We start from the raw sequence: 13869 nt of genomic DNA on the forward strand, positions 1-13869 counted from the left end.
GCGGGTACTCGACAAATCTACTGCCTCGTTGATGTCTCGGAGACGACATCCCAGCAGGCATCTCGTGTCTGTCTCTCTGTCAGTCTCTCTCCACTTCAGCACTGCCAGTATGCATTGTGGTCCTTATTGGTGAGCAGTGGACTCAAATTAATTTACTTGCTTTGGTGATATCAAGCTCACCCTCTGGGGACTTGCAACACGACTGGCCAGTTGGACTTCAACCTGTGCGCATTCAACTGGGCAAGGCTGCTTCAAACGTATCTACAGCCGACCTCTCCATCGATTCGTATCCTGCTGGAGTATTAGTTTAAGAACTGGGAACCTCACAAAAGTTACCAACTCAAAAGTCGTGAGTTAATTCAAAGCTGCATTGAAACATGTGACATCTGTATTTTATAATTTGGATAGTTTCAAAATCATTGAGTGTTTCATTGAATAATTATTATGGGATGCTTCTAAACAATATTGGTGTTTTAAAGGGAGACAGTGGGGATTCATAAATTACTTTTTAAATTCCCTTTTGTCTCATGTTGTATGTTGGTTTCACCTGCAATAGACAGGACATATTATTGTCCATAAATATTTTATACCATTCTACCCTCTGGGTGACTCAAGGAAGTATGTAACAACAGCGACACCTTTGCCAACCAAAGTAGAAGAGAGAATAGCCTCAGAGACACACAGGTGTAGGAATGCCCTGTGAAAGGAACATTTCTGTTTAACACATGAGGTCCAAAGCAGCTGCAGCAACCTGGAGGAAGAGATCTATAATGTGAGAAGATTATTGGAGGTCCATATTATTTAGGAAGGTGAGGAATTAGAGGAAAGGGGAAGGGGTGGAAGCAGGTGAGCATGGGCAAAAGCAAAATAAATTTGGGAGAAAGGGGCATGGAGGGTTTAACAGTCAGGCACTTATATTTGCATCAAATTGGATTATATTGTAGCAGCTTTTTGGCAAAGTGAATACAGGCATCACCCACAGGGTGAACTGGTGGACTTTTGAAAGCCCAGAGAAAAACAGTGTAGTACGAAGGTGACAGGTGGTTATGATTTAACACCTACAGATTCTCTCCAGTAAAATCAGTCTAAATTCTATATAATTAGGTTCTTTCGAAACAAGTTAATGCAACTTTTATGCTCAATCATTCTAAGGTCACCAGAGACAATGTGATTAAAATGTGCGACTCCGAAAAGTGATGTATTAATAATCATATTTTTATGGATTAACAATTTCTTCTGTATTCACTTAACTCATTGTCCTTGTGATCTTAAATCTTATTTCCAATTACTGGTTGTGGCATATTTCTTATAATTCGAGGATTAAGGTCTACAATTAATATATTAATACAAGTATTAATGCAGTACAATTCCATGTTTTCAAATGCATATAAATAGTTTTTAAGTTGTATGTTTTCCAAAAAAAACAAAAATGAAGCAAATGTAGGATGATGAAAATTGTATTAAAATGCTTCCAAAGTAGAAATTATTAAACCATGTGAATCGCAAAAATTGACAGTCAATTCATCAACTTGTATAAACAGTAGAAGGCTCTGGACACATTCATTGTATCGTGACATTAAAAGGGAACCCAAACGCTCCGGCCACCTCGATGCTAATATATCCCGTAATCCCCTACAAAGTAAATATGATGCGCCTTTTTTCCGATTTATGAATTACACTGGTCAACAATTTTTTACTTTCTGAATGTTGTCTAGATTTCTACAAGTGAATTAGGGTATTCTGGCACTGCTGAATCAGGAAATGGCATCAGTTTCTCTCCATCAGGTCAGGTTTTTGTGCAAAGTTGATTTGAAAAAATCAGATCTTGTGACAAAATCAATTACATTTTTGTGGCATTATCAGCTGATTTTTGTCAACACATATCATCCTAAACATGTTTTTAAGAAAAAAAAATGTTTTGCCAACAACATTTTTTGATTACATGATAGAAACATCGATTACTGTCATCTGAATGGTGAGCATTGATAAAGGTAAGTACAAGTAAATTGCATGTTGCGTCACCACTGTTCAAACTTCAGGGCTTGAACTTCCGTTTCTTCGAACTCCTGGAATGTTCAGCGGCAGGGAGGTCTCTCTTCAGATTCCAACAGTAGTCAGCCATCATGACTGCGTCCCAGTGACCCTGATACCTGGTCTCCATCTCCTTCATGTCCTGATGGAATCTCTCCCCCTGCTCGTCACTCATTGAACCCAGGTTCTCAGGAAACCGGTTCATATGTGAAAATAGGTAGTGCATCTTGATGCTCATGTTGCAGCCCAGGTTTCTGAAAGCAGTCAGCATGTTGTTGACAAGTTCTGTGTAGTTTCTGGCCTTATTGTTGCCAAGAAAGTTCTTCACTACCAAAACAAATGTCTTCCACGCTTCCAGTTCCACTTCGTTCATTGAGTTTTTGAACTCTGGATCTCTGATGAGCTGACGGATCTGAGAACCATCAAAGATGCCAGCTTTCAACTTCTCCATGGTCAATCCTGGAAAAGCCTGGCACAAGTAAGTGAAGCAGTCACCATCTTTGTCCAGAGCCTTGGTGAACTGCTTGATTAAGCCGAGCTTGATGTGCAGCGGTGGGAAGAGTATTCTGTCTCTGTCCACCAGAGGGTCGTTGATGACGTTCCTTTCTTTGCATGGCACCAATTCCTCCCGCACAGGCCAGTCCTTCTTCGTGTAATGCTGAGCACGGTCCCTACTATCCCACATGCACAGAAAACATGGGTACTTGGTGAAGCCAGACTGTTGTCCCAACAAAAAGTTCACCATCTTCAGGTCAACACAAATAAACCACTTATGCTGATCATAACCAATTTTCTCCAGCACGTACTTCACCGCTTCATACTTCTCCTTCAGTGTAGTCGAGTGAGCGATGGGTACAGAGGCAAACTGGTTGCCGTTGTGTAGCAGAACACATTTCAGTGATCGCTTGCTGCTGTCAATGAACAGTCTCCAATCTTTGGGTTCGTACTGTGGCACTCCAAGCTTGAGCAGAAGCGCATGTCATAAATTGGTGCATGTAGGTATTGTACATTCTTCAGAGTTCGTTATTTCAAGAAATACAACTTTTTTGTATCACATTATTACAAAATCTGCCCCATTAACTTTAGTTTTGATCCACGAACTTTATGCTTTGCCTCACCAATTTTTGGAAGATTTTGAGGTTTTATGACTTCAAACTGATCCCTTTTCGACATAATCACCCAGAACTATCGTACCTGAATACTTCTTGTCATTAAAATAATTATTTCCAATCAAAACAATTATTTGACATGACATTTTACCCCCACCAACTTCTTCTAAAATGCTCCACACATGCATACATGTGAACAAAAATGTAAAAAACGACATGTGGCCATATCTCAAAAACTTGACCTGATTGAACAAAACTAATGTGAGTTTTGGATTCAGCACATCAGATTCGTCCTAAATCAGCTTAAAAAATGCAGACAACAAATTTGTTGTTGACCAGTGTTATAAGGGAGGAAAATTTGCGATTAAAAGTCAAAATCTTCTTTTTCAGATTAGCCGTGACATCACACCTGGAAGTAGACCACCAGATCCGTATTGTGTACGACTGTACGGGTTACATCGCAGAACGATTTAACTCAAATAGTGAATAATTTTCCATTTTCCACAAATATGCTCAGTCGATGGGTCCTTGGTGGTTGTGTAGTAAATACAAAGCAAGATGGTTTCATGCGACACAAATAGCCGAAACACCCGAAGTTTGCCAGAAATTGGACGAGGTTTGTCTGAAATGTGCGCGTGTGGATCAGACCTAGAAATTCCCTTTTGTGCTCGGAACATGTTATAGAGCACAGTTATGAAACGACACAGATGGCTACAGATCTTGTGGTTATCCGCTACGATTGAGAGAGGATGTCAGCCCCATGATGAAGCGGAAGAGAGAGTTGTCACTCAAAACTGTAACACCATATCAAGCCAGCTACCAGCACATGTAAATGGATGATATCAGTGGTGCATCAAACACCTGATGCCATTTCCCAGCAGTTACCACAAGAGCAACTGATGCTAATTGTTTATTATCAACACAAATTTCTGCAAGTCAAATGAACCACCCTATATTTATAGTGGAGATAAATAATGTATGTATTTATAATCTACTCCTCCGAGAGGATTTAACCTAGGACGCTGAAACTTTCAGGGTACCCCCCTCCCCTTTTCCATTCTCCACAACCATCACTCCCCTAATACTCACCACCAACCCACCCACACCAATCATCACCACCACAATAACTACCACCATCCCACACAACCTCCCCGTCCAGTCTCCTCCCTCATCACAATCCCTCATCCACTGGGGAGGAACATTGACACCTCATGGACATGACGGTGGGACACAGCACGGACACAAAAAGCATCCGAGAAAAGTATGGAACAGGATGATCCCATAATATACAAGACACATGGTCAGCCTGCGATGGTGGGACAAAGCATTTGTTGCCCATTTTGTCTACGGTGCCCATACTGCCAGGCGAGGATGGGTATTTCTGTTTGAGTCATATATAAACCTATTTATCAATTAATACAAAATCCCTCCCTTATAAACCACCAATTTAATGGAAAAATCAAGCCCTACTGAGCTGAAGTGATCATGTGACCAGCGTTTTCATCTTCAAGAACACTTCCGCCTTCTTCCTATGAATCGCTCGCACAAGGCTTGAAACAATACAGCTCCACAAATCTCCCAAAAGCATTCCCATTACTAATTTTTTCTCCAGTAGTTTCTTCAAAACCCTACTGATTACTTTCAACGTACTGAGAACCTTTATAGTTGCTAATGACGGTGAATCAGTATCAGAATCTAAGCTCAAAATGCACTGTTTCTCAATGTAAACCGCCGTTCAGGTCAATGTGGATTCCAAATGTGATGTCACTGGCAAAATCAAAAATCATCACTAGGGCTTTTTGTGACACCGTGATTATCAAAAATATTTAAAATTATTTTTCCCCTTCAAATTAAACATTGATTAATGATTCTCAATGCGTTTCAGGGGGGGGGAAATTGTGTTCGGGTTCCCCTTCAATACATCCCAGCCCAAGTTTGCAGTTGTTTAAGGTTAATTGTACGTGAGAATCATAAGTGAATTGCACCACCTATGTTTGTCTGCTGGAAACACAAAAATGTGCATCCAAAAACTACTCAAACACATGGCCTTGGAAGGGACTGAGAACTGACCACATCAGCAACATGTTCAACGTAGACTTGATTGCCAAAAGGAATGGTAGTTATGACATCCGAAGGGACATCCACTCGCACTTGGGGCTGCAAGCTAATGAGTTGGTGGAGCCGACGTGCAGGGAAGACATCTTCAGTACACACATACACCACACCTGAGATGAAAGGATACATTTTTCCTCAATCAGAGAAGCTGGTAATATTCAACTGAAAACAATTTTGTAAAACAGGTACTTAGAAAGATACATCTGGGCACATACTCAAACTACACAGAGATATTTATTTTAATGAGTTTCTAGAATGAAAGGAACAAAACAAGTGAATGTAGTTTTCCTAAATGGTACCATGTCAACAACTCAAATTCAACCTGCTCAAATTCATTCCCAATATGATTTTGCCTTGGTAGCATCTACAGGAAATTCACAATGGTCTAAGACATACGAAAATGGTAAAAAAAAATAAAATTAAAAAAAAACGTAGAGGAGGCATTCATATAAATAAAGCATGATTGATAGATTTTTTTATAATTCTTTATTTACTTAAATTTTACTAATTTGATGTACTTGAATAATGAGGAAAAAAATGCTGGAGCTTGGAATATTGCAAGTATCTCATTTGAAAAACTTGCTTTCTATCACATTTCATAACAGGAAAAACGGTACCAGTTTAACAAACTTAATTCAAGCTGGAATTGGCATTGGTGAATATTAATAAAACAATTCAACACATGAACAATAGTTTAATGTACTGGACAAGCCAGCTGTTTGTATGAGGACTGCAAGTGCAAACACACATGTGGGTCATTACAACAATAAAGCCAAATGGGCAGGACGTCCACATCAATTGATCTTTCCACCCAATCCAACCGTCCCGCCATCTTGTGGATTGGACAAAATGTTGACCTAATGCTAGTTATTTTGTAAGATCTGTGACAATGAAAATCGAATGGTAAATAACAATAAACACATTTATGCATGAAAGATTACTGAAGAGGATCTTCTTCTTCTTCCTCTTTCGGCTTGCTCCCGCTAGGGGTCGCCACAGCGGACCAACTGTCTCCATTTTGCTCTATCCTCCACATCTTCCATTGACACTCCAACCACCCGCATGTCCGCCCTCACCGCATCCATGAACCTCTTCTTTGGCCTTCCTCTTCTCCTCCTGCCTGGCGGCTCCATCTTCAACATCCTTCTCCCGATATACTCTGTTTCCCTCCTGTGCACATGTCCAAACCATCTCAATCTCGCCTCTCTCACTTTGTCTCCAAACCGTCCTACCTGCGCTGTCCCTCTAATACACTCATTTCTTATCCTATCCATCCTCGTCACTCCCAACGAGAATCGCAGCATCTTTAACTCTGCCACCTCCAGCTCTGCTTCCTGTCTTTTTGTTAGCGCCACCGCCTCCAAACCATACAACATAGCTGGTCTCACTACCGTCTTGTATACTTTCCCCTTCACTCTTGCAGCTACCCATCTGTCACAAATCACTCCTGCAACTCTTCTCCACCCACTCCATCCTGCCTGCACTCTCTTTTTCACTTCTCTCCCACACTCTCCGTTACTTTGGACAGTTGATCCCAAGTATTTAAACCAATCCACCTTCCCCACCTCAACTCCTTGCAACTGCACCATACCACCACCCTCCCTCTCATTTACGCACATGTACTCCGTCTTACTCCTACTGACTAACATTCCCCTTCTCTCCAGTGCGTACCTCCACCTCTCAAGGCTCGATTCAGCCTGCTCCCTACTCTCCCTACAGATCATGATGTCATCCGCGAACATCATGGTCCATGGAGACTCCAGTCTGATCTCGTCCGTCAACCTGTCCATCACCATTGCAAACAGGAAAGGGCTCAGAGTCGATCCTTGGTGCAATCCCACTTTAACCTTAAACCGGTCCGTCATTCCTACCGCACACCTCACCGCTGTCACACTGTCCTCATACATATCCTGCACGATCCTCACATACTTCTCCACCACTCCTGACTTCCTCATACAATGCCACAACTCCTCTCTTGGCACCCTATCATAAGCTTTCTCTAAATCCACAAACACACAATGTAACTCTTTCTGGCCTTCCCTATACTTCTCCATCAACATTCTCAAAGCAAACATCGCATCAGTGGTGCTCTTTCCTGGCATAAACCCATATTGCTGCTCACAGATCGTCACCTCTCCTCTCAACCTAGCTTCCACTACTCTTTCCCACAACTTCATGGTGTGGCTTAACAACTTTATCCCTCTGTAATTTCCACAGCTCTGCACATCACCCTTATTCTTGAAAATCGGAATCAGTACACTTAATCTCCACTCCTCCGGCATCCTCTCACTTTCCAAGACTTTATTAAACAATCTGGTTAACAACCCCACTGCCATCTCTCCTAAGCACTTCCATGCCTCCACTGGTATACCATCTGGGCCAACCGCCTTTCCACTTTTCATCTTCTTCATAGCAGTCCTCACTTCATCCTTACTGATCCACCCCACTTCCAGATTCACTATCTCCACCTCTTCCGACCTTCTCTCTCTCTCATTTTCTTCATTCATCAGCTCCTCAAAGTACTCCATCCACCTTCTCAACACACTCTCCTCGCTCGTCAGCACATTCCCATTTGCGTCCTTTATCACCCGAACCTGCAGCACATCCTTCCCAGCTCGGTCCCTCTGTCTTGCCAATCGGTATAAATCCTTTTCCCCTTCTTTTGTATCCAGCTTCTCATACAGCTCGTCATATGCCTTTTCCTTGGCCTTTGCCACCTCTCTTTTTGCTTTTCGACGCCACTCCTTGTACTCCTGCCGACTTTCTTCATCTCTCTGACTATCCCACTTCTTTTTAGCCAACCCCTTCTTCCTTATACTTTCCTGTACTTCCTCATTCCACCACCAAGTCTCCTTATCTTCCTTCCTCTGTCCAGATGTCACACCAAGTACCTTCCGAGCTATCTCCCTCACAACTTCTGCTGTCGTTGCCCAATCATCCCACCCATCTTTACCACCATCCAGCGCCTGTTTCACCTCCTCCCTAAATTTCACGCAACAGTCTTCCTCCTTCAGCTTCCACCATCTGGTCCTTGGTTCAGCCCTCACTCTCTTCCTCAACCTCACCTCGAAAGTCATCCTACAGACCACCAATCGATGCTGTCGAGCTACACTCTCCCCTGCCACAACCTTACAGTCACTAATCTCTTTCAGGTTGCATCTCCTACTTAAGATGTAATCCACCTGTGTGCACTTTCCTCCACTCTTGTATGTCACCCTGTGTTCCTCCTTCTTCTTGAAATACATGTTTACCACTGCCATTTCCATTCTTTTTGCAAACTCTACCACCATTTGCCCTTCCACATTTCTCTTGTTGAGACCGTACCTCCCCATCACCTCCTCATCCTCTTTATTACCTTCCCCAACATGACCATTGAAATCTGCTCCAATCACCACTCTTTCATCCTTGGATACACTCTCCACCACTTCATCTAACTCACTCCAGAAATCTTCTTTATATTCCATCTCACACCCCATATGTGGGGCATATGCACTGATGACATTCATCATCACCCCTTCAATTTCCAACTTCACACTCATCACTCGGTCAGACACCCTCCTCACCTCCAATACCCTCTTGACATGATCTTCCTTCAGGATTATCCCGACACCATTTCTCCTCCCATCCACACCATGGTAGAACAGTTTGAAACCACCTCCAATGCTCCTCGCCTTACTCCCCATCCACTTGGTCTCTTGTACACACAGTATGTCCACCTTTCTTCTCTCCATCATATCAGCCAACTCTCGCCCTTTGCCAGTCATCGTCCCAACATTCAGAGTTCCAACTCTCACCTCCACACTTCTACCCTTCCCCCTCTCCCACTGCCTCCGGACTCGCCTTCCCAGTCTCCTTCTCCTCCTTCGCCCAGCAGTAGCACAATTTCCACTGGTACCCTGCTGACCACCGGTACCGGTGGCGGTCGTTGGTAACCCGGGCCTCGACCGATCCGGTATGGAAATTCGTTTTGTTGTCCGCATAATGATTTGGCATAGGTTTTTACGCCGGATGCCCTTCCTGACGCAACCCTGGTCGCCTCTTACGACACACAGGGATATGGTACACCTATTCTAACCGGGGCATACACCGGGCCCAGTACAACTGGTGCTCATTTCGCCGACCTCTGAAGGATGGCAGGCTGAGTCAACCCCCTGGTGTTTTCGACTTGGTTTATATATATTTATATATATATATATATAGATATATATATATACACATTATATAAATACATATATATATATATATATATATATATATATATATATATATAAATACATATATATATATATATATATATATATATACATACATATATTAATTCAGTGTCCCAACGGGGCTTGAACTCAGGACCTCTTGGGTCCCAAGCCACTGCCCTTACCACTGCGCCAACACCAGGCTGAGATTACTGAAGAGGGTCTGAGGCACAAATTCTGATGAAGCCTCCACAAAACATACTTAACAAACATAACCTCCGTCAACCTTAGGTGGTGGAGGTGGAGGTAATAAATAAATTTAAAATTACCTGCTCACTATGGTCACTGACCTGCACAAAATTAAGGGATGGCTGGAATAGCAAGGGGTAAGCTGAGGAACAAAGAAACTTAGCAAGTGGGACAAATGATAATTAGGGAGATAATGCATTAGGCAATATGACGTCTTCGTGAAGTAAGGCAGATTGGAAATTGTGATGCCTCCAGGCACAGGTGGAACAAGTTCGTTCAGAACGAAGATGCTCATGGTACTCTTACATAGCAGACCCAAGTCTCCATTAGCTCACTGAGAAAGCAACTTCTCGATTGTTGGTGAGGTACAACAACCACTTGACCTGCCTAAAAACCTTTCCCTCGTTCTTTTTTCCTTCTCTAAAACAACCACAAATAAAAAATAAAAAGTCACTCATAATTTCTATATCTCCACCAAAAGGCTGGGCTGATCTCCACCAAATTTTTGCATTTGTTTCGGTATTGCCCAGGGATATATAAATACATACATATATATATATATATATATATATATATATATATATATATATATATATATATATATATATATATATATATATTGTTGGAGATTCGGCGGCACTTAACAGCACCACCGTCTAAGGGGTTACAATGCCGGCCAGTTCGGCACAGGTCTCGGGTCACGCGCCAAGATCGCAATACCAAAGTACACCTGGGCCTTTCCAGTTGGGGAAATAGACCCCGGCTACAGACTGGGTTTGTCAGAGACCGAGCGAAGTCTGCCAGTCCATAGCCCGTTTTGCTTTTAAATACAAATCGAGCGGATTGTTCCTCGGCGCGGCACGAATAAATTCAAGGCGGCAAATCAAGTATAACTCAGCCAGATTTATTGGGGACACATCAGGGAACACAACACAAGCAAAGCATTCACGACAATGTTATAATTAATCTATAACCCGTTCTTAACTAGGGAGCTACGGATTACGGGTTTCGAAGGGAACCCGAGTGAGATAAAACTTCGACAACATGCAGACAAGACACAAAGTACTTGGTGATGCCTCATGGACGAGACGAAAAGTGTCAAAGGCACGAATGCGGCTCGTGACAAGCCGATGTCAACGGATTCGAGCGCCCAAGCTCAAACATGCCGTGTGGCAAAATGGCGGCGTTGTCCTTTTGTTGCACCGCCCACGCACGCAGCCTCAGCGCATTCAGTCCCCGTAAGGTCGACAGCACAAGACGAAAGATCTATGGTATGCTCCAGCTGGCTTTTCACAATGTCCAGTATACAAGTCCGGGCATATCCTGTTCACCAGGTTAGGCCAAATCGGGGTGTTGGGCTCCGCAGGAGGATCGATGGGACCACAAGACGTGTCGGGCCGTGCCGTGAGTAGGAACAGTCAGAGGCTCCGTCACTGGACTCTGGATGAACCTGTCGATGTCCTCCTCATAAAAGTCGATTGCCGACTCCCACTAGTCGTTTCTCCTGCCTCTTTCATGAAGCAGATCGCAGACAGACACAGCCGTCCCTTACACAGCAGATCGCGACTCCCAAAAGTCGTTTCTCATCCAGCCGAGGGCAGACAGACCTCATGCCATCCCCTCCTTGCCTTTCCTGGGGTGCGCACCTCACGAAGCCGATTCCAGACTCTCACTAGCAGCTTCTCATCCAGCCGATCGCAGACTGACTTCATGCAGTCCCTTCCTTGCCTTTCTTGGGGCTCGCTCTTTCGAAACCGACTGCCACTCTCAGAGCGCTGGGCGGGGACTGTCTTCCAGAGAGGGGAAGGAAGAAGAAGAACCTCTCGGTACACCACCACTGCACGAACAATGAACAGCCTGCTACACCTCCCGACACACATGTAACGTCCATTTACCGAACAACCTGGCTAAACATGCATTTAATGGGGGATCTGGGCTAATCCTATATTTAATAACACACTAAGGGCCATTCCCGCCACTATATATATATATATATATATATATATATATATATATATATATATATATATATATATATATATATATATATATATATATATATATATATATATATATATATATATATATACACATACACACACATATATACATACATACATATATACATATATATATATATATATATATATATATATATATATATACATACATACATATATATACACACATCTATATCTATATTAATATTTCGGCATGCCCCTTTCTTTGTTCCACCATCAGATTTTTGTTACTGCATGAAATGAAACAAGCTTTGACATATATAGTAATGATATTATTGTCTTCCTTAAGAGGCCCCTCAAAATTCGTTTTGATGATTAAGGTAGTTAAACAGTTCATGTTCTCCATTTGCAAAATGGGAGGAATTATTGCACAAAAAAGAAATAAAATCTATATTAATATTTCGGCATGCCCCTTTTTTTGTTCCACCATCAAATTTTTGTTACTGCATGAAATGAAACAAGCTTTGACATATATAGTAATGATATTATTGTCTTCCTTAAGAGTTCCTTCAAAATTCGTTTTGATGATTATGGTCGTTAAACAGTTCATGTTCTCCATTTGCAAAATGGGAGGAATTATTGCACAAAAAAGAAATTAAAATGTTTCCCATTTTTTAGAGGACCACTAAGATGAGTTCGTAAAACCTTTTGTCGAGTATGTTATTATTAATCACGATACGCCAGAGTAAATTGCTCATGTTATTGAGCTGTCAATAAGCTATCAATCATGGACATATAATAAACTCACTTGAGTATTCATATCTCTATTTCAATGCGTAATATCAAGCGGTACCTTCATGATGACCTAAAAAAACCGGTCTCGATGTCCATCCGTCCGTATATCTGTTCACAATCAAACCGATCGTGATGCATTTTAAGGCTTTCCGAGAGCTTTGGAGAGATTACCTACACTCCCGCATGGTGCTGTTTTTATTATTCCGACTGCACTTCATTAGAACATAGATTGTGGATGGATGCGCAGATCCCAGGAGAACAACTATAACTGCACAGAACAATTCATATTATTGATGGATAAAAATGACATTTAATTGATATTATAATAAATTGTTTATTTAAAATATCTTCAAATTTTGTGAGTTTTTGGTTTGTTGTGAAATATTAGGTCCTCGGGTCTCCGCATAGTGGCGTACAGGCTTAAGTAGTACTTCTGTTTACTACCGTAGAAAATCACAGAACCATCCGATCGACATGCTGTTAACAGTTTCAGAATCAGCTAAAATCTACAAGATATGAATATGTAGACGAAACTGATCCGGCCAGCTAAAATCTACAAGATATGAATATGTAAACGAAACTGATCCAGCCTTTTGGATCACTTTAAAGTCGGGTGCCCTGTAATTTTAATGCGCTCTATGGATCCTCCGGAACTCACGAATGGTACACGTTGTGTAGTCACTAAACTACATGGTAATGTCATCGAAGTGGAGTTACTGCGGGACAGTCGAAGGGGAAAACCTGAATGATAATCAATGGATAAAAATGATATAATATATTGTTTAAAATACATTCATGCTACCTGTCTTTTATCATTTGTTGGCAGTGACGCCCGTCCAAGACGGGCACCTTTACTAGTACATATATATTGTTGCGGATTCGCGCCCGCCGGCGTGCTGACGGCCACGTAACTCGAATCGCGGCACGTCGCACACCGGACGGACAATCCAGTCGTGACCCTCTCGGACTAACGCCGGGAACCAGTCACGGGTGGACCTTTCGGTCTCACCGCGATCGAGCCAATCAGCCCCCGCGTGGGATAGGGTTGCTCGCCAAATTCGACCTACCTAAGTACCCACGCGGAGGGTAGACCGGGCGATCGCACCTCGCCGCAGGTCGACTTCGGACACGGGCCACTTAAGCGACCCGTTCCGTACTATCAGAATAACCGAGCGGTGTTATCGTCGACCTCGACGGTTCGATTAATTATCGGGCGTACTCAGCCCACTACCAACCCTTTACGTGAAGCAAGATGAGGGTTCAATGGGAGAAAAAGACGAAGCGAAGCGGGAGAACAGTTCAATAATAAAGCACATTTATTCGCGGCACACGGGAAGCACACATATTCAATTCCACCAAAAGCACACAAAAAAAAGAAAACACAATTCCATTTACACAAAAAGCAAATGTAAAAGC

General features: G+C 42.5%; 1 protein-coding gene across 1 annotated transcript in view; it reads right to left on the reverse strand.

The window, feature by feature from the left end:
* Positions 1-206: 206 nt before the first annotated feature.
* XRCC3 (X-ray repair cross complementing 3) overlaps positions 207-13869 on the reverse strand; it is a 52324-nt gene continuing 38661 nt past the window's right edge. Inside the window, exons 4-5 of the mRNA XM_085888496.1 lie at positions 5211-5365; positions 207-2992 (exon numbers count right to left, since the gene is read on the reverse strand). Of these exons, the coding sequence (XP_085744622.1) occupies positions 2036-2992; positions 5211-5365 (1112 nt within the window). The 3' untranslated portion in view covers positions 207-2035. The remainder of the gene's footprint in view (positions 2993-5210; positions 5366-13869) is intronic.

The sequence above is a fragment of the Eptatretus burgeri genome, chromosome 7 (genome assembly GCF_056783735.1).
Source record: "Eptatretus burgeri isolate ZD-2024b chromosome 7, Ebu_testis_v1, whole genome shotgun sequence".
In the NCBI taxonomy this organism is placed as follows: domain Eukaryota; kingdom Metazoa; phylum Chordata; class Myxini; order Myxiniformes; family Myxinidae; genus Eptatretus; species Eptatretus burgeri.